The 25114-nt window shown below is 36.6% G+C and overlaps 1 protein-coding gene across 1 annotated transcript in view; it reads left to right on the forward strand.

Moving 5' to 3' along the window:
- The window catches only part of CPS1 (carbamoyl-phosphate synthase 1), a 151861-nt gene that overhangs the window by 15132 nt on the left and 111615 nt on the right, over positions 1–25114 (forward strand). Inside the window, exons 2-6 of the mRNA XM_072617474.1 lie at positions 7839–7948; positions 12835–12979; positions 13983–14072; positions 15939–15995; positions 19216–19308. Coding sequence (XP_072473575.1) covers positions 7839–7948; positions 12835–12979; positions 13983–14072; positions 15939–15995; positions 19216–19308 — 495 coding nt within the window. The remainder of the gene's footprint in view (positions 1–7838; positions 7949–12834; positions 12980–13982; positions 14073–15938; positions 15996–19215; positions 19309–25114) is intronic.

The raw sequence follows: 25114 nt of genomic DNA on the forward strand, positions 1-25114 counted from the left end.
CATTCTAATTGCCCCTGTCACCAATCTGCTCTCTCTTCTTTCATCCCTCTCTGCCCTTGTCTCCATCTTCTCTTTTGTCTTGTAGGGCCAAATAACTTTCTATACCCCTTTACCTGTATTTCTTATTTCCTAGTGGCAAGAACAGTACTCAACAGTTGTTCCTAACACTTTGAGTTCCAACTTCTTTTCCTCCCTCCCTCCCCACCCCTTCCCTTTGGAAGGCAAGCAATTCAATATAGGCCAAATCTGTGTAGTTTTGCAAATGACTTCCATAATGGTTGTGTTGTATAAGACTAACTATATTTCCCTCCATCCTATCCTGCCCCACATTATTTCTATTCTCTCTTTTGATCCTGTCCCTCCCCATGAGTGTCAACCTCAAATTGCTCCCTCCTCCCCATGCCCTCCCTTCCATCATCCCCCCCACCCTGCTTATCCCCTTATCCCCCACTTTCCTGTATTGTAAGATAGGTTTTCATACCAAAATGAGTGTGCATTTTATTCCTTCCTTTAGTGGAATGTGATGAGAGTAAACTTCATGTTTTTCTCTCACCTCCCCTCTTTATCCCTCCACTAATGAGTCTTTTGCTTGCCTCTTTTATGAGAGATAATTTGCCCCATTCCATTTCTCCCTTTCTCCTCCCAATATATTTCTCTCTCACTGCTTGATTTCATTTTTTAAAGATATGATCCCATCCTCTTCAATTCACTCTGTGCACTCTGTCTCTATGTGTGTGTGTGTAATCCCACCCAGTACCCAGATACTGAATAGTTTCAAGAGTTACAAATATTGTCTTTCCATGTAAGAATGTAAACAGTTCAACTTTTATAAGTCCCTTATGACTTCTCTTTGCTGTTTACCTTTTCCTGCTTCTTTTCATTCTTGTGTTTGAAAGTCAAATTTTCTTTTCAGCTCTGGTCTTTTCATCAAGAATGCTTGAAAGTCCTCTATTTCATTGAAAGACCAATTTTTCCCCTGAAGTATTATACTCAGTTTTGCTGGGTAGGTGATTCTTGGTTTTAGTCCTAGTTCCTTTGACTTCTGGAATATCCTATTCCACACCCTTCGATCCCTTAATGTAGAAGCTGCTAGGTCTTGTGTTATCCTGATTGTATTTCCACAATACTTGAATTGTTTCTTTCTAGCTGCTTGCAATATTTTCTCCTTGACCTGGGAACTCTGGAATTTGGCCACAATGTTCCTAGGAGTTTCTCTTTTTGGATCTCTTTCAGGCTGTGTTCTGTGGATTCCTTGAACACTTATTTTGCCCTCTGGTTCTAGAATCTCAGGGCAGTTTTCCTTGATAATTTCATGCAAGATGATGTCTAGGCTCTTTTTTTGATCATGGCTTTCAGGTAGTCCCATAATTTTTAAATTGTCTCTCCTGGATCTATTTTCCAGGTCAGTTGTTTTTCTAATGAGATATTTCACATTATCTTCCATTTTTTCATTTTTTGGTTTTGTTTTGTGATTTCTTGGTTTCTCATAAAGTCATTAGCCTCCATCTGTTCTATTCTAATTTTGAAAGAACTATTTTCTTCAGTGAACTTTTGAACCTCCTTTTCCATTTGGCTAATTCTGCTTTTGAAAGCATTCTTCTCCTCATTGGCTTTTTGAACCTCTTTTGCCAATTGAGTTAGCCTATTTTTCAAGGTGTTATTTTCTTCAGCATTTTTTTGGGTCTCCTTTAGCAGGGTGTTTACTTGTTTTTCATGCTTTGCTTTCATGTCTCTCATTGCTCTTCCCAGTTTTTCCTCCACCTCTCTAAGTTGATTTTCAAAATCCTTTTTGAGCTCTTCCATGGCCTGAGCCCATTGGGTGGGCTGGGATACAGAAGCCTTGACTTCTGTGTCTTTCCCTGATGGTTAGCATTGTTCTTCTTCATCAGAAAGGAAGGGAGGAAATGCCTATTCACCAAGAAAATAACCTTCTATAGTCTTATTTTTTTTTCCCTTTTCTGGGCATTTTCCCAGCCAGTGACTTGACTTCTGAGTATTCTCTCCACACCCACCATGCCTCTTGATCTGCCCAGCCAGTGCTTGGGGTCTGAGATTCAGATGCTGCTTCCCAGCCTCAGGGCTTTGGATGGGGACAGGGCTGCTATTCAGTGTGAGATTAAGTTCAGGTGCTCAGGTGGGGGCAGGGCCACCTCATGGGCTCAGTTCCCTCAGGAGGTTTATGCAGAGACCTTCAACAATGGATCTGGGCTCCTGCCTGCTTGGGGAGCCCTGGTCTGCTCTTGCCTCCACTGCTGCCTCCCGAGGGGGCTTGAGTTATGGGGGCACCCCACTCCCCTCTTGACCTGCCAAAGAGACCCTCTCACCGACCCTTGTCACCTGTTGGTGGAGGGACCCACGTGGCCGCTAGAGATTCCGTCCCTGAAGCCTGCTCTGATCTGCTCCTCTTGGCGCCTCGTGGCCAACACAGGGCTGGGCTGGGATCTGGGTCCGCAGCGTGAAGGACCTTTTGTGAGAGGTTTGCAGGCTCTCTGGACCAGAAAACTCATCCACTCTGTTGTTCTGTGGCTTCTGCTTCTCCAGAATTTGTTGGTAGTTCTTTTTTACAGATATTTTATGGGCTGTGCATTCGGAGCTAGTGTATGTGTGTCTTTCTACTCCACCATCTTGGCTCCACCCCCTTGAAGCTGGATTTAGTTAGCCAACTTCACAAGTGTAAGATTGGAGAGATTTGTGTAATAGTTCATATGAAAAAAAAGATATGAGGGTCTTAGTGACCTGAAAAGGCAACAAACCAACAATGCAATATTGCAACTAAAAAAAGGTAACGTCAAGCTTAAGCTGCATTAGACATGATGTAGGATGTGTTGTTGTTTGTCCTTTTACCAGTAAGGAGGTCATAGTTCTATTTTATTCTGCCCTGGTCAGACTACATTTGGAGTATTATTCAGTTTTGGACACCACATTTCCAGAAAGACATTAATAAAGAAAACAATCAAGATATGAGAGACTCAAGATACAGTCACATGAGGATTGTTTGAAGGAACTAGATATACTTATCCCGAAGATGAGAAGACTTAGGGGAAGGATTTTAGCTTTCTGCAAATATATGATGGGCTAAGTGGAAGAGATGGTTAGTTTGTTCTTCCTGGTCTCAGAGGGCAAAAGTAAGAGCTATGAAAGACCTTTAGGTTTCATATAAGAAAAAAAAAACATTTAGAACTACCCCAAAATAGAAAGATTCCTTTTAAATTCAAGAAATGACTGAATGACTACATGTTGGTATTGTTGTAGAGACATTTCCTGTTCATGAATGGGTTGGACTTCCAAGGTTCTTTCCAACTCAGAGATTTTGGGATCCTGTAATTAAGGGTGGGGATTCATAATGATTATGCTTCCAGTCAGTTAACATGAGGCTGACACGTGAACTTTAAGATTATAAGGTCCAAGTAGACAGGGATCTTAGAGGTCATCAAGTCCAACTCCCTCATTTTACAAATGAGAAGACTTAGGCCAGAATATGGAAGTTAAGGGACTTGCCTACAGTCACTCTGGGAGTAGCAAAAGACAGAATCAGGATTTGATACTAATCTGCATACTAATCCTCTGCATACTAATCCAGCACCTTTAGTTCATTCATTTTTGCTTGTTTCCTTGTTTTGATAAAAGCTTTTTTTAAGAATTAGAAAAAAGTAACAAGGAGAAAATGATGAGCTAGGATGAAGTATTAAAAAATTGCCTTTTGAGCTGGAAGAAAACAATAGCTCACTAGCTGCCTGCTAATATTGCTTATGTAGGTGGTACTAGGTAGAAGATGAGCAACAAAAAACTCTCCATATCAAAAAAGGAAAACAAAAAAACCAAAAATAAATATCTCTAAAACTAAGCAAAAATGATTTAAACTAGATATAGAGAAAAATTTCCCACTTGCCTGAGAGAAATGCTGTAATTTTCTAAGAGGCAGTGGGTAAAAGCCAGTCTTAAAAATCTGAGGTGCTTCTGATCTCTCAAATTTCAGTATGTTTATAATGAATGGCAAAAGTTCTGATTTATTGACTTTTAGGACTTGAGTACTAACTTTCCAAGACCTTTGAATTCCATTCAAGATCTTAGTACTTAAATTTATTTTATTGTCTTTCTCAGGAGCTTTAACTTATCTATTCAGTGCACCAATGAAGTATATGCCCTTCTGTTCATAGTGGTTTCCTTTATACTTTTAGCTTTTAAGGCACCAAAGTGCTTAGCACTGAGCACTTGGAAAATAACTTTGTGCTATAATCTAGTTTCTGTGTTGAAGATTTTTTTTATGTATTAGGACATATTATTACCAAGACTGCAAAAATATCTTATGATGATAACAAGGTGATTTGGGGTGGGGAATCACTTTGGAATGAACTGGCACTTTGGGATTGTTAGCTAGAAGAAGGGATTCCATATAATAGTTCATTGTACAGAGTTCCTCCATCAATCCTTAGACAACCCAATCGACACTCATCATTTCAAAGCCATTGGAGGCCAATGCATTTAAGAGGAATGTAAAGAGTAGTATAGGCAATAAACAGAAGGCTTGTAAAAATATAATGTGTAGTAGGGGAGAGGATTGGGAGATCTATAAAAAGCCCCAGAAACGAGCAAAAATATAATTAGAGGAGCCAAAAGACATATTGAACACAATCTCCAAGACTATTTCAGGCAACAGTAAATGTCTCCTCAAATATATCTTCAGTAGATGGAAAGTAAGAAAGCAGTCCACTGGAGAGGAGGATGTGCAGGGTTATAGAAGGGCTAACAAAAATCAGCTCCATTCAACACATAATTTTCATCTTCTGTACAAGATTAGATGGTGCTTAAAATAAGGATATTCAATTCTGAATCTTTTATATTGGGGGTGCAGAAGGGAAGGGGAAAAGACAAATGATAAATTAAAATAGTACATGAGGCAGATGGTGCTCAGGGCAAACTGGCATAAGAAACCAACCATAACAGCTCTCTTGTATTTTCTTTTCCCAGATTTTATCAGTTAAACAGCCTTTTTCAGGTTCTGCTAGAGTTAGTTTTTCTATGTTTAAAAAATATTTTCTTTGCTTCTGTTTTCTGAAAAGCAGAGAATTGAATGCCTTGGCCCTCTAAAGTCAGAAATATTCAATCTTTCAATACAGAAGAAGAGGGCCATAGAGGAAAGGGTGCTGGATTTGGAGGTGGGGGGAGCCTGGGTTCTAATCCTCACTGACACTTGTGACATTTAGTTTCTCTGAGACTGTTTTCTTATCTGTAAAAGGAGAATAAAACACTTGTAACATGTATCTTGTCAGTGTTTATTGAGACTCAAATGACATAATATTTGTAAAACAGTGCAGAAAAGCCAATTATTATCATATTTACAAGGAAGTGATGTTTTGGCATCTTAATCTTCAAATTCCCAAGCATTTATCAAGCACTGATGTGTGTGTGTGTGTGTGTGTGTGTGTGTGTGTGTGTGTGTGTGTGCTGTACTGTTCACCCTATAAATATGATGACTTTTGGATCCAAATTGTCATTGCTCCATAAAACTAGAAGTCAGTATTTTGAATTAGAAAAGGGAAAGGCTGTGTTTAAATATGGGAAAGAGCAAGTACTTCATGATTTTGGAAGAAGCCACCAAGAAAAGATGGTCTCCTTGGAACCATATTTGAATGGGGTTAAATAGGTAGCTATTAATTAGTTAGTGAATCTATCCTCTGTGTCTCAATTTATGTACAAGTAACCCAATGATGTTTTTTTCTTTTGAGTCAACGAAAGTCATTTGGGGTATGGGCTTAAGAAGCTAAAAAGCAGAAGATAAGAGACCAAATTGGAGATTTTTGAATACTTCTCGTAAGGCTGTAGAGAGATGAAATTTCACCTCAGAGATAAAAATGCTAAAATAAACAAAATGTCAGGTTCTCACAGCTAATTCTCTGGTGCCAGAGTATGCAAAGCATTCCACTAAAAGACAGGAACTTGCAGCTCTTGTGTTGAGCACTGACATGATATTATAGGTAGGAGAGCACTGGCTGAATTGGACTCCTAGCAATGCCAGTATTAACCTGACAGATTATTCAGCCTCTCTGTTCTTCATTTTGCTCATTAGGGAAATGAGAGGGGTTGGATCAGATGATCTCTCATGTCCCTTCCAGCTCTAAGTCAATGATAATATCATTTGACAAAGAAGTGACTGTTTTAGGTGTCTATTTTTTCTTTCATTTTGTAGGTTATTGAACCCTTACAGAAGGATCTCAACTTTTCTAACTAATTTTCTTGGAATAAAGTAAGATGACTGTGTGTGTACCACATGCAAGTTTGAGAGAATAAAATGCAAATTTAGTAGTTGAGTTCTAACTCAGAAGTCTGACACAAGGAACAAATTCTATTTGGGTGGGGAGGTGTTCCTTGGTCCTAATTGGGTGCAGATGTTCCAGGAAAAGGGATGGCTCCTCCTGGAGACTTATAGAGTCTGGCCTGAATCCCTGGAGGCTTTGCTGGTGCTTACCTATGACACTCCAACCCCCTAGGAAGAGGGAGTTGGTTATGAAAATGGGAAATGGTGGTGAGGAGAAGGGGCCCAGGAGAGGGGAAGAATGGATAGGACTTCAGAGAGGTCAGCTTGGGATAGGAGGGGGAAAACATTGATTGTATTGTAAGACATGGCACTGACAGAGAACCAAAAAGCATAGAGATAAGAGGCCACTGTGAGGAGGACATATTGCCTGGGATGCACAGACCCTGGATATTTTAGTGTCCAAATCTTCCCACCTTCCGAAGTTCATGAGATCTTCCAGTAATCAAGGGATGGGAGAGGAGGCTGAGGTTTCTTTCCTCCCTAACTTCTCTCACCTACCACTGCCTTCCCACAAGTGATTCTCAGGGGCTTAGCTAGAACCAGGAACTCCTGGCTTGCTACTGGAATAATGCTAGATTAAGAACTGGCTTTCTGTTTTATTGAAGAAGTTTATTGATAGACATTAGCTTAATACATTTGATTGCACAATTAAGTACAGTTGATGTACAATTAAGTCAAAGGGGAGGTTCTCTCCTGATAAAGGTCTCATGACTAGAGTATCTTGTCATTCACTTTAAGTGAGTGGGTGGGTGATTGATTAACTTAATAGATCCCACACTCTCTCTAATGATGAGGATTCCTTTTGAGTTTGAGGACACAGACTAAAGTGGGATGTGAGCGCAGTTCTACATCTTTCACTACTTTTAAAGAAGTGGACTGGCTATGCCCTTAATGTTTTATTAGCTCTTATTTCTAAACATTTCAATTCATTAGGGTGCCTTTTACAGTGTCTTATATCTTGAAGGCACTCAATAAATACCTGACTTGAAAAATTTCTAAAAACCCAGTAGTGTTTGTCTTTTGGCTTTATGGTCCTTTTTTGTTTTGATAAGGGTCCATAATAGCAGAGAAGCTCCATAGGGCAGTTCAGAATATATATATATATATATATATACATATATATATATATAATATATATATTTAATGAACCTCTGAATGAATAGTTCCTAAAAATCTGCTGGAAGAAAGTAGGGAATAGTGACAGTAATAACTGATGTCACTTAATTCAAGCATTTCAGACTTCTCGATATCCACTATGAATAGTCTTTATACAGATGGTTCATCAACATTCTAAACTGTTCCTTTCCAGAGGGAACTGGAACACCTGTCTATGACAAAATGTCATTCATTTGAGAAGAATAAGAACAAGCAGGAGTTTATCCCCAGATGTTAATAGTTGGGTGGTCATACATTGAGCAGTGCCATATTATTTAATCTTTCAGTATGTTCAGGCTTCTAATTGCCTGCCATTATATAATAGTTTTTTCTGTGTTGCCAAGACTCATGTGGCTTGTTTTTCTAGGCGCAGACAGCACATATTGTACTAGAAGATGGAACCAAGATGAAAGGTTACTCGTTTGGTCATCCATCGTCTGTTGCTGGTGAAGTTGTTTTCAACACTGGCCTGGCGGGGTGAGTAATGCTTAAGCCCTGTTCTCATTTCACTTTTAGTTAAGGGCATCATGTTGATCTTAGGTATAATAGGAGGGAAGATTATCCACTAACTTAGGATATGAGTGCATTTGGCACCAAGCCTAAGGCATGTATCATTAAGAAAGAGACTATTGAGACAAAGCAGTGGTACTTGCTCTCTGCTCTTCCAGGTAGCTTCTCCAAAGGTTAAACAACCCTGACAACCTAGACTGGAAAAGCAGAGCATGTGTCTCCATAGATCACCCACCCCTGATTATGTGTGAATCTGATTAGAGTAGAGAAAAATAAAGTAAGGAAGGACATCGGAATACCCATTTCCCTCTTGGTTCCTAAGAGCATACTTTTGCTAGTGTAGTTCAGTGGGATCATGGAATCATAGCCTTTAGAGAAGGAAAGAATTGTGAGTCATCTTGTCCAGGTGTTTGATTTTGCAGATGAGAAAACTGAGGCCCAAAGAGGTAAAGAGATTTTTCACAAGGTCACATAGGTAATGAGTAGCAGAACTAAGGTTTGGAACTGTGGCTTCTGACTCCAAATCCAGTGTTCTTTCTACTGTATTTTGTAGCTGCTTTATTTATGAATGGGCTTTTAAAAGCCATACCCTATTAACACTGTCCCAAAGATTGAAGAAATATTTGATTTCCTGATTATTTCTTAAAATCTTGTAATTAAATAGGAAAGATGAAATTACAGAGAATAGCATCCATACTCTTCCTATTATTAGTTGTCATCGAGAGTAAACGTCTAATGTTGATGCCTTTTAAAAGGCACAATGCTGACTTAAATGAATCACCATAATATATTTGTCACCAAGGTTATTTTTTTAAATGAGTTTTGGATCTCAACATTTATAAAACCTAGTCAACATCTGAGATATCATCAGAAACATAATAATCCAAGACAAAGGTGGGAGAGAAAACACACAGTCAATCCTATCCTTCTGTGTCTGGGAATCAGGAGTTCTGGGTCCTAGTCCTAGATCTGCCACAAGCTGTTTAGGTCACTTAGAGTGAGTCTCTTTGCTTCTGTAGTTCTCATTTTCTTCATCTGTAAAATGCAAATGTTGGATTGGATGGAGGACTTGATATCTCTTTTACATCATGGAGCTTTGGCAGACTGAAACCTATGGACCACTTCTCAGAATAGTGCTTTTAAGTTTAAAAAAATATAGGTTTATAAAGGAAATCAATTACTTTGAAATACAGTTACCAAAAAAGTAGAGGAAAACAGTTCTTGGATCCCAGATTAAGAATATCTAGGCTAGATGACTCTGAAATCCTACGGTTATATAATTCATCATTGTTCTTCAAAAATATTTCTAGAAGAACTCTTTCTAAAGCTTTTTTTTTCATAAGAAAAGGGAGGGTCACCTTTTCTGTAAAAATATTTGATAAGTTCTTTAGGGAGATTCCATTCAAGCTCAGAAAGGCAAAGAGGTACTGAATTAACTGATGTCCGAGGCATTGACTGAGATTCCACTATTTTATTAATGCATACTCTTCCCCAAACTCTTAGCTGCCTATGTGAAATAAAGAGCACTAGATGGGTTTTTAAATAGTTCCACTGGTGAGAATGTTAAATTACAGCGTATGAAATCTGTTTGCAAAGTTTTGCTTCACAAGGCAATTATTTAAGCTTTTCGACAGCACTAATTACTAGCTGTGTTAATATACCTGCCAACAAACAACTGTTTAATATAGATCAGAATGATGGAGGGCACTAGAGTTTTCTTCCCCGTGATAGATTATAGGTAATAAATCTTGTCACATCACAAAAGTCAAACAGGACCTGATGGATTAATTTCCCTTCAACACAGCGGTTCCCTAGCACAAGCTATATTTATTCATTTACGGATCAGAGTTAAGAGTTTGTTTAGAAGGAATGGCTAGTTCTGTTAAGGAGAGCTGGAGGAGAAAGGGGTGGAGAGTAAGATTTATTTGTTAAAGATACATCTCCTTTTGATGTTGAAGTCTAGAGGGGTTTTAAAAATTGGTCCAAGGCCTTCCTTCATCTTCTGCTGAAAGGGCACCATTGAGTGGCATTCAGATAGGTTCTTAGAATCATTGACTTAGAGCCAGAAGGGACTTTAGAGATTATCCATTCCATTTCTCTCATTTTATAGAGGGAATGGCAGAGCTGATACTAGAAACCAGTTCAGGGCATTATTTAGTCTTTCATCTTTTGGTAATAAAAAATATCCTAAGCAGGAAGAGTTAGCTGAGACATCCATGATACTTGTGCTACTCAGTGCATTTCTTGGTTTTTAGTCTTTAGTATGAAACCATGGAGGAGAAGAGGGCACATCAGAGAACAATAAATTCAGGGTTTTTTTTCTCCACTGTAGCACTGTATCTAAAACAAAAATTGAGTATGATACTAGGAAGATCCATTGAGGAGAAAATTAGGTGCTTAACACCATCCTCTCATCATATCAGCCTCAGAAAATCCATAACCAGAGTCATATTTCAAACATAGAGAGCATAAGACCAAAAGTCAGAACATTTGGGTTTTGCCTATGTTATCCTAGGCAAATCATTTAAAATTTTTGGTTGTCAGTTTCTTCATCTGTAAAATGGAATAGGTATCCTTGAAGGGGTATTAATGGCTCTTTAATTTTATAATACTGTGTTCTTGAATATGAGAATTATTAGTACTGGGGGATGACTTAGAAGCACATATCAAAGGAACTGATGAAGAAACCTTACCAAGAAATTTAGAAGGCCATCAATCTAGGGCAACTGATCTTAGGGAAAAACTCCAAAAGATTAGAAATCTGGGGAAAATTAGAGTTGAAAAGAAAATATTATATTGAATGAAATACTTCTAGTAGGGGTCTTTTCCAAAAGAGTTTGAGGAATTTGTGAATGAATTTGAGAATGAACTTTCTTTTGTAGTTTCTAAGTTATTGATTCTGTTGTCCTAAGAACAAGATTCACTTTACGTAAATTAAAGAGACAATGAGATTCAGTGTAAAGTATGTTGAATAAAGAAACAGATCCAAGATTCGGATCCAAGCTCTGCCACTTCAACCACTATGAAACCAGGCAAATCATTTTATATGCCTGGACTTCACTCTTAATCTCTAGGAGTGGCACTTAATACCTCTTGGTTCATCTTTTTATGTAGATACTAGTTCTGAGATTTTATTTCAGGGAACTTCTAGATAAGGAAAGTCTATGAATTCAGTCTGGCATCTTCTCTGAAACTTATAGTCTTAGAGAGTACATAGCCTAGTGAAGAGAGACTGTTACTTTCATAAGATTACATAGCCAGTATGTCATAGGTAGGATTCGAACCCCACTCTTCCTGGCTCTGAGGCTAACTCTCTGTCAACAACTACATCATATTGCCTCTTGTGTAGCCCAGGAATGTGCGTACTTATAAGACCTGTTTCTACCATAGCATTTGCTTATCTCAGAGGTGAAGCCATATATGTCTTAAATATACTTGGCCAGTATGATAAAATGACAAATGGATCATTAAATTAGTTATGGTTCCTTTGGTCACTTGCTTTTGTTTAGAAAATGAAAACTTATAGGAAAAGCTACATTAATGAAATAGAATTCAGGACTTCTTAAACTTTTTTCCACTCTGGACCCGTTTTTGTGTTTCAGCAGTGTTTGTTGGCATTGCGTGGCCTGAGAGCATGAGCAGGGCAAAGTGCACATGCTTTGTATTCCAAACCAAGGCTGCACTGAAGTTGTATGATGGAATATGGGCAAGCACTGCCAGAAACACCTCAGATTCATTAGATGTTTGATTTTTAATTAATTTTTGGACATTGTGCATTCAGAAACCTTTTATTATTGCCAGAATTTTCACAACACTGTATGGGATGGCGACCCACAGTTTGAAAAGCATTGAATAGATCATGTATATGGAAGATAAGATTTAATATTGATATTGTATGTATATACACACATATATAGTTTTTAGTAATTTTATGTATACTTATGTATTCTGAGGATTCTAAGAAAATTCAAAATGAATATTGCAGAGTTAACTTTCATTAGTTATATCTGTGCATTATTTGGATAGCATAGTTCATATTCAAGAAAAGAAAAGGGTATATAAATCAATAATACTTTTATAACTTATGTACTGGTTTCTAAAACTAAAAAATAGCTTTCCAACTTTGTGACAAATAATATTTTGATAAGAATATCAAATTACAACAGAAGCATCAATTTGGACTTTTTATATCTGGCAGGCTGTGCAAAATGTAGGTCTTTTTCATTTTCTAAGCAAAACATGTAAGTCAAGTAGAGAGAAGGCTTTTTTTAAAAAGAGGAAATGCAAACAAAAAGCTCAAAAGGATAAAAGCTTTTTTATTTTTGTTTAAATATTTTCAAATTAATGTTTCCAACATACTTTCACCTATATTATCTTGTTAATCTTAAACTATCTCTATGACAACATGGTGGGTAAGCAGGACAAGAATTGTGTAACCCATTTTTCAGTTAAGAAAGTGAGACTCAGAGGTGTTAACTAGTAAGTGGAATAGCAAGGACTAGAACTTGCCATTTCTGTCCTCTACTCATTCCTCTTTCTTTTATAGCACGATGTTTTTATGTTTAGTTCAAGAAATGTTTATGCATTCTCATATATCAGTACAAAAAAAAGAGGAGTCTATAGAAAGGTTCTGAGAAGTATTCTTATGTTGATGGGCCCATTTTATTCTGTTTGTAATTCTATGTGTAAATTTCCATGGCAATCTAAAATCTATTTAAGATTACTTAGGACAGGGACTTGGGCTTTAAAATATCCATCATCATACATTTAATTGATTTGCAATAATTTTAGTGATTCAAAACTGTTGTAAATAAGCTTCTTTCTGTTGATAACATCCTGGTGTATTCACCTAGGTACTCTGAAGCTATTACAGACCCTGCCTACCGAGGACAGATTCTTACAATGGCTAACCCGATAGTAGGAAATGGTGGTGTTCCAGATACTGCTGCAGTGGATGAAATGGGACTAAGCAAATATTTAGAGTCTGATGGCATTAAGGTAATGGTCATAAATTTGATGGAAAGATTCTCAGGCAAAGTGACACGTGAATTGAGTAATTTTCTCAACTCAGTTTAAACTGAGTAATTTTAAGGTTCAAATTTGTTTTCCTATTAACGAAAAAAATTATTTTCCTACAAGAGAATAATTTAGACCTCAATTATTCAGAATAGTTGTCTACATTGCCCAAACTCACTCTGTTTTTCATTTTGGCTACGTAGAACTTGTTTAGATTGTGATCTTCAAAAAAGAAAAATCCCTGACAGATCCCAGCCTAAATTTATATCATGTACTACACTCAATCCTATTCAATTCAATAAATTCAACAAAAATTTGTTAAATACCCACTGTGTGAAGAAAATTGTGCTAGGTCCTGGAGGAGAGAACCTGTGGGATTAAGCAAAGGGAATGGATGGATAGGCATTCAGATAACAGCAAAGTCAGAAGTCTGTCCAGATTTGAATCAGAATCTAGCCAATACCAGAGACCTAGCTAGGAGATTAGAATTCATGGGGAGAAATATGATTACTATAGGGTGAGGATTATGGGACACCAGAATAGGAAGTTAGTCCTTGGAATTACTGCAGAAAAGCCAGGGCTAATAGATACATTGTAATAAACATACTTGTTATTTGCTTTACTGCTAAAGTTTACTATGTCCACTAATTCTTTATAAACAGTTATGACACTGGAGGATGCAATTGTATCATATTGTTTTGAAAAGTTTATTCTCTTAAGTATTCTTATTTTTGGAGGTGTATATGGGATTATTGAATTCTTAAAATTAAAGCAAAATAATTACTATGAAGTTATTTCAACAGAATACTACTGTGTGTGTTTTCCTTCAAGCTCAAAGCATTTATTCTTATATTCTTATTTCATCTATCTTTTGATTTGTAACAGTTGAAGTTATAAAGTCATTCCTACGGAAATTGACTCATGTGATGGAAACTCACAACTGCATCAATTGATTCAAACAACCTTACTTTTTTTCTCTTTGCAGGTGGCAGGTCTGCTGGTGCTGAATTATAGTGATGAATACAATCATTGGCTGGCTACTAAGAGTTTAGGCCAGTGGCTGCAAGAAGAAAAGGTGATAAATTTGATATGAAACCCTCCATTGGTTTAAGGCCAATGACTGGTCAGTGTTCATAGTGTAAGATAGAGAAAGTATACGCTGATTCAGAAAGGTTAGGTCCTTGAGGCAAATTATTCATTTCTAATTATTACAGTCTATCCACTGGGATTTGAAGACTTATCAAATAGATAGGATCTGCTGGGACTTGGGTTTCCCTGGCGTAACCTTTAAGGATCTAAAGTCATTTCTATGTAATGAAATATTGGGGTAGGACTTTAATAGAAGATTGTATATATACACACATGCATATATATGATATACACATGTATATATACACATACATGGGCTAGCATATTCCTATATTTCATTTTTATGTCACATACACAGTATATGTTATATATTTTTATATATGTACATATAAATATACATGTATATGCATATCTTTTATATGTATATATCTGAAACATATATGGAATTATTAGCTGTGTACATACATATATATAACTTTATATGTACACATCTAATAATTCCATTAGCACAGTGACCAACCAGCTACTTCATACTTTTAGCATATTTCCTTCTCTATATTCTACATAGAATATTCATTGTATAACTATGTCTCTGCCTCAGTCCTGACAATTTTTATTCCAGTTGAGAACAATTTTAAGCTGTAATATCACAAGACAGTCAGTAAATAAAATAATACTTTCCTTATTCTTCTTAACATTATTATAGTAAGTGAATGGACATCTCCTTGAATATTGTGCTGTGAACTTTATTAGGAGGTAGTTGCACACTTGCTAAAGTGGACTTGGAGTCAGAAAGATTTACTTCGGTCTCCAGCCTTACCTCACTTACTAGCTATGTGAGCCTGGGCAAGACCCTTGTCCTCTCTCAGCACTGGTTTCTTCATCTATAAAATGGGGATAACAGTAGCATGTAACTCACAAGATTATTGGAGGATCAAATGAGATAAAATTTCTAAAGCACTTTACAAACCCCAGAGTGCTATATAAATGTTAACTATTAGCTATTATTCCATTTATCTATGTGCTCTTCTATTATTATCCAATCCTGCCCAAGATACAGAAAGAAATTTTGAATTATAGAATGACTGATAAAGCATTTATTAAAATTTGATGCTAGGTATTATGCTAAATGCCTGGGATACAAATTCAAGTGAGTAAGACAAACGTTGCCTTCAAGGAGCTTACATTCCAATGGGGGAACACATAGAGGGGAACAAGAAAGGGGATGGGGTTGGACATGTAATATGCTTTGGAAGTGGTCAGAAAGTGACTTTTAGTCTTAATTCTGAGCAAGATGAAATGAAAGCTCATTCCTCAGAGCCCAGCATTCTAAGGGCAAAATGTAAGGTTCCAGTGGGAGGGGGATTAGGATAGTGAGAAGGATGAGGCTGATGACTGCAGTGCCCATGATATGTCCCAAGACACAGAAGTTCCCAGGGCTCATGGTTCAAAGTATAAACTTGTGTCTTACTTATATAAACACACACAAAATTCTTGTATCCCAATATTTCAAATCTGAAATTTAAACAAATTATTGTATTTTTTATTTTATTTTTTATTTAAACAAATTATTTTAGGAAAGACAGTAATGAAACCAAAAATAGGTGCACTTTAACTTATTACATAGTGAGATAGAGGTCTGAGTAAAAAGAATGCAGTATAAAGTTAGAGGACCAACCAACCTCCTGCGCTTTACCAGAACAGTAGCCCTCTGTCAGAATAAAAAACTGGAAAACAATTTAATGGGGCAGGAAGATAGATGCAGTTAAGTTGGCAGAAGAATGTGACACTTGGTGTGTGCCAATGGCGGTCATGGCACTTCATTTTCACTGTAACTTTCTGCTTCTTCCAGATCCCAGCACTTTATGGAGTGGATACAAGAATGCTGACTAAAATAATTCGGGACAAGGTATAGCCCTCACTTCTTCTTCCCTGCTCCATGCCCCCTCCTCCCCAAATCTGTAGGTCTTGCATTACTTTTTCTTCTAATGCCTGAGAAAATCATAGACACCTATTTTATTATGTAGAGGCATGAATCTGGTCAATTTTAGCTTTTTTTTAGACTCAGATTTTTATTCTGTTATTGATTCTAGCTTGGTTTACAAGGTTGAACACTTGGAGAGTATGCTCATTACTGAATGTGCTTGAGGTTAATTCATTCAACAAGTTTGTATTGTGTCCAGTCTACGCACACTGCTGCAGGGTATACAAGGCCAGTTAAAAGCATGAGCCTTGCTCCCAAACAGTACATGCATAATCCTATTAGCTGATAGGACATACATAAAACCAGTGGAGAATATCAGTGAAGGCAAGATAATGCATCCAAAATAGAATATAGAAATTCTGTTTGAGTGCAAATGAAGGCAATGGATAGTCATTTCATCCGACCACTTCCAAAGCATATGGCAATGATGTTATTGAGGAAGTTACCTTGGAAGAGGTCAATCTGATGTTAATTTGTTGAAATATTGACAGATTTCCTCCTTTTGTAAAATGAGCAATGATCAAGTGACTTCAAACAGAATGAGTTTATTGATAACAATCCAGGCAATCACTTTGCTATGATTCAGGATTCCCCTTTAAGAAAAGCGTGTCTTACATCCAGAGAAAGAAATATGGAGTCATAATGGAGATCAAAGCACACTATTTTATTTTTTTGTTTTGTTTTGTTTCTCATGGTTCCTCCCATTCATTCTAATTCTTCTATACAACATGACTAATGTGAAAATATGTTTAATAGGACTGTGTATATAGAGTCTATATTGGATTGCCTGACGTCTTGGGGAGAGGTGAGGAGAAGAAGGAGGAGGAAATTTAAAATTTATGGAAATGAATGTTGAAAATTAAAAATAAATAAATCAACTTATTACAAAAACATGTCTTGAAAGCTAAATGACCCACAAGGCAGTCTGGGTTCTGGCCTCAATCTTACATTGTCTAACATCATATTCTTGCTTTCAATTCTTTCCATAATTTGGTTCCTACTTGTGAAATCAGGTTAATTCTTAAAAAAATTTTTTGGTTTGTATCCCACTCAAAAACAAAATAGGAGGTATTTATTAATATGCCCTCTACCTCTACAACCTCTATTTATTGTGACATATACATTCACCAAATGAATTTGTAGTCTTTAATTAAACTGTAGTCTTGCAAGGATGATAAAGAGTTGATATAAATGACATATCTTGTAAAATACAAAGATAGAACTGATCAAAAAAATCTTTTGTATCCCTTGAGAGAACATACTGGATATTGGGGGATGTAGTAGAAAGACTACTAGAAGTAGAAAGATAGTTGCAGTCTCAGCTATGACACTCAGTAACTACATACTATTAGAAAAGTCTCAATTTTCTTTTCTGGATCTCATTTTCCTTCTTTATAAAATAAGGGGGTTGGGCTAGATGACCTCTGATATCTGCTTTCCTTCTTTAAAATTCTATTATTTTGTGATTCCAATATCACTGTCAATGGATATAGGGTCTGGCCAAGAAAATGAATGCATATGCTCTGTGAACCAAAAGTAATTTATCCTTTAGGCACCTCATTTCAGTTCCCTATTCTTTGGTTTTAATGAAAATTAACATTCAGGAAGAAACTCAAATAGAATATTGTGATATGAAGATGCTTCCAATCTCAGTCTAATGACAAGGGTAGCAGTAGAGAAAGTGAGGAAGGCTGGAGAGGTAGGAATATTCATTGGCAAAAAACTGTTCAACTATTGGATTTATAAGTTGAATAAAATTAGGAAGGTCTAATGATTTTGGGAAAACAATATACAAGATTGCTTCTTCAGATAGATTCCTCTCTTTCATTGAAAACAAGTATGTTTTTAGTACTTGGCTAATAATTTAGGACAGGAAAAATGGCAGTAATACAAGTTATATTGGAACTTGAGTGACCTTGGTTCATATAAAAATGCATACTGCAGCCTTTTCTTCCATCCATCTTAGGCTGAAAAAGTAGGCTATTATTTCATTCACTGTGCTTTTAGCAACAAAGAATGAAACCTGCTTTTCAAAATTAGGAATGCATAAGTAAATATTTACTCTGTAAATTGGACTCTGAAGGTAAACACAGGGCATGATGTTCTTTAGTAATGCAGTGTGGAGGTAAAAGGTGATTTGTAATCAGTTTTGCCATAGCTAGGAGCAGTGAGGCAGCTCTCCCTAGGACTGGAGTAACCCAATATTTTTGAACACTCATTTGAAAACCACTAACATGCTGATTTTTCTAGCTCCAGCCACTTCCGAAGTGACTTCTTCTCTAAGTGACGATCTCAGAGAGGGAATAAAGGGTTGTTTCTATTTCTTGCCATGCAATAATTTCCTAGAAGAAAGGAAAACCATGCAATGTCCTTAACTTTTCTTCCTAAATAAAATCTTGGCAACTAAGATTAGCATGGCATTTTCATGAAAAGGTTTCTTAAGCAGACCCAAAGTGATTTTTTACAAACATCAAATAAGTAAATCTACAAGGAGACTAAGAGTAGTATTATTTGAAAGGAAGGAAGGATTCTCTATTGGATAAATAGGAAAAGAGATGTGAAGAACTTCAAGGTCAAACTGGCACTTGATTGAAAGAAGGTAATATCAAATTGATATCCTAGGTATTGACTATACTGGACATTTCTAATGTCTTGGCTTGGGACTTAGGAATTACATAGTGTTTAATCTTGTTTTCAACTGAATTTACTCTGACATTATAATGATAACACTGTTTCCTCCATCTTCTTCCAGTTTTATCACTCCCTTTCCATCTCAGTTGGCAACTTTGGAGCCCCTGAATTAAAAAATAATCATTGTCCCTGGGCTTCAAGGGCATGGGGTAGTGTTCCCAACTTTACCAAATTGATATTTTAAGAATTAAATTTGAATGCTTTATGTGGGGAATCATTTGGGTACTCCCAGGAAGCTCTGAGTCAACCAATTATATTTTCCATAGTTTTTCAAAAAAATATATGTAAGCCTTTTATTTTTTAAGTTTGTGAAGGTGAGGAAACTTCCATAGACAAATTGAGCAGTTATAAAGATGTCTAAATCTCAGAGCAGCTGTTCAGATCCCTGTGAGTTTAGCCTGTCAGCACCTTCTTTGTTGCTCACATTTAGCTGTCTAATTCTTTAATTTGACAGGGCACCATGCTTGGAAAGATTGAATTTGAAGGTCAGCCTGTGGAGTTTGTGGATCCAAATAAGCAGAACTTGATTGCTGAAGTTTCAACCAAGGTGAGAGACTTTCCCCTCAAAATTTTGAAAATTTAGCTCTTTCCCTTTAGTCTTACCTTGCTTGGTGTGGCAGCACCTCATTCATTTATCAGGTCACCTCAACTTTTTAGAACACAGCAGAGAATCTGGAAATTAGCAAAATGGGCTCTCAGCAGCCAAAATAACCCACTCATAGATACTAATAGGAGAGGTTTTTTTTACCCTTACCTTATATACAGTGCTGATAATCTTGGTTATCTGTTCTCCTAACCCACAACAATTTAGAAACAATAAACTGGAAGATGGTTAGAATTGGGCATTTTGATATCTGCAAGAAATAGCAATTGCCAACTTGTCAGTGAAGGAGAAGATAAAAATAGAAACAATGAAAAGTGAGAAAATAAAGGATTCATTTTTACTGATTAACATTTTACAGTAGTGATGAACAGTAAGATAATTTATCCTTATGCTATTCTGCAGTATTGCACCTTTTTTTCCCCTGACACACTGAACACTTTAAAGAAATTCCCTCATTAAATTTCTTGAGATGCTTACAAGACATACATTTCATCTGTTTTCCAGTAATTGAGAAGCTGGACTACAGAGAAATTAGTTGAGTCTCCCAAGTCAGTAATAGAAGGCAGGAACAAATCCCAGATCACTGAAAACTGTAATTTCAAAAGCACAATATAAGTTCCATGAGGGCAGGGACAGTATGGTTTTTATGTTTGTATTCTCAGCATCTAGCACTAGATCTAGTGCACAGTTGCTATTTAACAAATGTTTTTGAGTGTTTTTAAAAATTTTTTTGATGAATAAATAGGAACAAAGGGGAAATATTCATTGAAAGTGTGAACTTTTGTTCCAACAAATGATATTAAAATGTTAGGTTCTATTTATTTTCTTCTCTTTTCACACCCCTCTATTTTCTCTTCTGGTTTCTTACCTTTTGCCAGTTCTGGAAATGAAAGAATCAAAACAGCTTAAGATGAGTAGATTTCTACCCTGAAGCCTCTCATGGCAGAGACTCAGGAAGAATTACTTAGCATTCCCAGGGTCTGTTCTCTAGTACTAAACACAGCAGCACATGATAAAAAATAGCCCTAGTCCTTGCCCTTACAACAAACTTGAGATCTAATAGAAATTTCCATTTCCATTTTTTAATTAAGGAAGATGAACTTCTGAACTTATCTGTGCTTATCTGGCCTTCCCAATCTAGTTGTAACCTACTCTTTTGCTGATAGTAAAACAACCAAGAACTTTCTGATATGTTGCTAAAGAAAGATGGAATAAGATACAACCTGTGTTATCACAGGCCAAAGTAGACTGGATATAAGACATGATTTGGGAAGGCAAACTGATAGTGTACAACAAATAGGAGATAAACACCTAAGACCAACACCAAACTGTTAAGGATATGATTCATACAAGCGTAAAGATATGCTCATGGTTCACTAGTAGAAACGTGTTACAAATAAAGATTTCAAAAAACTATTGCTCAGAAAAATATTCTTTTTGACACTGGTAGGGCTAATTTGAGTCTCTTCTCTTTAATATTCCCTCTTTTCTGAAACAGCCATCCTTGACCACGAATGTTTGAAAGTGCTTTGCATCAGGTTAAGTGGAATTCAAATTTTCCAAAGCCATAAAGCATGGAAAGACATTTTGTATTTGGGGTTCAGCTTAGCAATGCCACAAAACACCCCTAAGAAGAAGAATACATGCCTAGGAATGTGTGTAGGAATTAAGGCAGAACTCTCTGTAGAATAGAATCTGCAACTTAGAGACTTAGAGAGAGTTCTTACCCTCTTTATGTGCCATGGACCCCTTTGGCATGTTGGTGGGCCCCATCTCCAAATCATGTTTTAAAATTCACAAAATATATAGAAATACGAAGAAAACCAATTGTAGTGCAATACAGTTATTAAAGTATTTTAAAAATAAGTTTAGAGACTCTAGGCTAAGAAATGTTGAAAGATATGCATAGAGAACAGAGAAATTAATTAATTTGCCTTCAGTTTTGCAAGTGGAAGTTGAAATTCTCAGTTGCAACCACCAGGGACTCTATAGTCATGGACCAGAGTTTTACCAAGAGTATCCAGGGGAAATAATTGTAAAGGTGGCACCCCCTTAACCCCAGGCCTCTCCCAAAACACAACTACCCTGGCTGTAAAGCTATTAAGAGTGAGTTTGTGGTCTCCTTATGTTTGTTGCTTCATTTTACCAGTGTCAAAAGTAGTTTCATAAATAAATCTGACAACTTACTCTGCTCCTCAATGGTGATATTTATCAGCCCAGATAATGTATCTACTAACAGAGTTATTTCATGTAAATCAGACCACCACAAGACCAAGCAGTTTCTTTATTAGTGCAAAGTTAGAGTATGTTTATTTGGGGATATGAGGTTGGGACTAAACTGTCAGTTCAAACAGTGTTTGTTGAATTCAGGCAAATGGACTTAATACTCTTATAAAATTTAACTATTAGGAAGGTAATTTACAGTCCCTCCCCTTTTTTAGAGAAAGAGATATAAGAGACAGAGATTTAATGGATGGAGGGATGGCCTTGGGACTTGGGCCTGTATTGGCTATGGGACCCTGGACAGGTTGGTTAACTTTTCCATGTCTTAGGCAAATCTTTCAACAAGGTTTCTTAGCCATGGGTCTCTAAAATTGTTGAAGAATATTTTGATAGCTATATGTCAATATGATTGGTTTTCTCTAAAATCCTATATGTTTTATGAATTTAAAAACACTTTTATAAGATGGGATCTACCAACAGGCTTTACCAACCTGTCAGAGGGGTCCAAGACCTGTAAAAAGGACAAGAACACCCTCTCCAAGGCTCTAAATTGCAGAATAATTGCTGATCTGCATCTTTGGGGAGTGTTGTGCACCTATATTCCCCACACTTAAGAAATCTAGGTACATACATGTATGTATGTGTATATATGTACATATTTACATACATATACATGCATGCAGAGAATATATATTTTGTAATACATACCTTTATATATACACACATGTACACACACCTATATGTATATATTATGTATGCATTATGTGTAAGCATATACATCTATGTATATATGCATGTATATGTATGTATGAGCTGTGGAATTCACTGAGTGGTTTGTGAAGAAAAATATCTACCAAATGTTCCATGACCCTTCCTTGTCAAAATCCTTTAAATTTTGAAGATCCTGAGCTACTAACTTAGGTTAAGTGACTTGCCTATTTTGCCTATTTTGATGGCGTGTCAGCTATGGAAAGAGCAGCTGGATGGTGTCACAGTGCATAGAGTGCTGGGCCTGGAGTCAGGAAGACTCCTCTTCTTGAGTTCAAATAGTAGGAACTTAATAATTATTTTTAGAATTGAATCGGATAGTATCCTTTAAACAAAAAGTAATATTTGAAGGAAAACCAGTCATTTGAAAAAAATAATTTCATATCTTATTACTCATTTGTTAGCTAGAATAGGATCTTCTGTTTAGTTTGTGAGGTCAGTGCCATTCCAGAAAGTCAACTTTGGACATATTAGATTAGCTTCATTAAATTTAGTTTCATTTGATGCCTATCAGAACAATTGTCTTTGAAGAACACAGACTCTATCTAGTGGCCTTAGAAATAGGATGAAAAAGATACTGGAGAATAACAAGGGGCAGTGGGAAAAGCACTACCTACTTTTGGTGACAGAGGACCTAGGTTTGAATTCTGGCTGTGTTGTTTCCTTTGTGAGCCTCCTCTATAAAATGAGAGTATTAGACTAGATGGTCTTCTTTATAATCCTGTGATCCTATAAGTCCTATCAGATCTGCATTTCACCAGATCATTTTTTTTTTCATTTTCCATTTTAAAAATTTATTATATCAAAAACAAATAAACAAATACAACCAAACCTAAAACTCAAACCAGCTCAAAGATACAACATCATAATGTAGGTTTTCTTGTCTAACTCAGAAGAAAAATCTGAAAACATTTAAAAACACAAAAGAAATATAAATACCAACTTCAAAAATATTTGTCCAAAAAGTAAGGCATCCACTTCACAAAAAACTTGACAACACAAATAGAGGAACAGGTTGACATAGTATCACCAGATCATTTTTAACAAGGAAATTAAGTTTGAGTATTTTTATGTAAAAATAAAGAAACTCATTGAAATCTATCTAGGGTTCTAGTTAGTAAGTCTTCTGGGACTCTGTCACCTCAAACTCAGTACTTGTTTTTACATATAATATACACCACTCTTTGTTCCCTTTTAAAGCTGAACAGTTTCTATGTCAAACACAGAAAGATACCATTTCTGTCCTGGGTCATCAAGTTTCAAAAATATTAATCCAGCCTCTGAGTCTGAGTTTCTTAGAGAGTTTTGGACTGGAAAAGCTCGAAAGGCCCTTGCAACTTTACTGTAACAATAACTCCATGATCCAGTGTGTGAGCCTGGCAGATCTGCACCAATGGGCTGTGTACTCTGAAGGAACTAGTAGGGAGACTCCAGTTCTTTGGTTGTCTTTGATTATCTTCTCCCCTCCAAGGACTCACGCTCAGCCCTGGACAAACTCTCTTCTTTTCTCCTCTTGCTCTTTCCTTCTTTTCTTTATCACATATAAGTCATTCCTTTTTAACATCCAGCTCCCAACTGATCATTAGTAGTCAGTGTGGCTGGAAGAGAAGGGCTTCTGTTTCTTTTTCCTGGCCTATCTCAAGGCCTGATTGTGTCAAAACCTCTGGTTTTGTGATCCTATGATCTCAATAGTCATTTAAAGTGATATTATCACAGCTAAAGAACAACAATAATGTTCTGATAAGAATAGCTACACAGAAATATACATGAACATTTGTCTCAAATTGTAAAAAATCTGAATTATTAACATTTAAATTTTTTTTTAAAGTTTCAGGTTTCTGTACTCAGAAGATAAAAGTGTGTAATGAGATAGAGGCTTTGTGTGTTACAAAATTCATTCTGATTGCATTGAATCTCATACCCCCTACCTAGCTTAGATAGGACCTCCTCCCTGGGGTCTTTAGAAAGGATATTTTTCCCCTCAGTGGTAAGCATTCACCTGTGAAATGATTTAGTCTGTCACCCAGCACCAACTAGAATTACTGTGGAGAGCAAGATCTCCTCATGAAAGTTCCAGCTATGAAATATTCTGGTGTACCAGGGGGTCTGTTTCCAAGAGGGTTATTATCAAAGTAAAAATAGCCCAGTCAGTTTCATGGCAGTACAGAAGGAGGGACAGTCAGTTCCTTCACTTCTTATGATCCTTGTCCTGTCATAAGGGATCAAAGAACTTTGCCCTCTGCTGAGTCAAGAAGACAGGTGTTGAGGCAAGCAGATTGCTATAAATATAATCCACATCCTCTTGATCATTTATTGATTATACACCTCACATTCTGAATGCCAGATGATATCGTAAGGAAAGCTGTGGTACCATTTCCAGTCTACTTCAACAAATATGTTAAGTGCCTGTGTACAGCACAGTTCTCTTCCTTAGCATAAAAAGGGGAGCTTATAGTCTAATGGAGGGAAGGGGCATAAGAGATAATGGTTATGGTAGGAAGAGTGGATATAAGTAATGGATAGATTGGATCAGAGTGCTATATGACTTTTGAGTAGGGAGATTACTTTCAGTCTGGGAGATCAGGATAGTTTGGTGTTGGTTTTTTTTTTGGAGGAAGTAGTACCTGAGGTAGGCCTCAAAAATTTTTTTTTGATAGAAATAGATGTGGAGGGTATACTTCCTAATTGTGGGGTGAGTGAGAGGGCACTATGAGGTTGAGAAATAACAATAACTCAGTACAACTAGGACAAATTCATG

Source organism: Notamacropus eugenii, chromosome 6, assembly GCF_028372415.1.
Source record: "Notamacropus eugenii isolate mMacEug1 chromosome 6, mMacEug1.pri_v2, whole genome shotgun sequence".
NCBI classification, from domain to species: Eukaryota; Metazoa; Chordata; class Mammalia; order Diprotodontia; family Macropodidae; genus Notamacropus; species Notamacropus eugenii.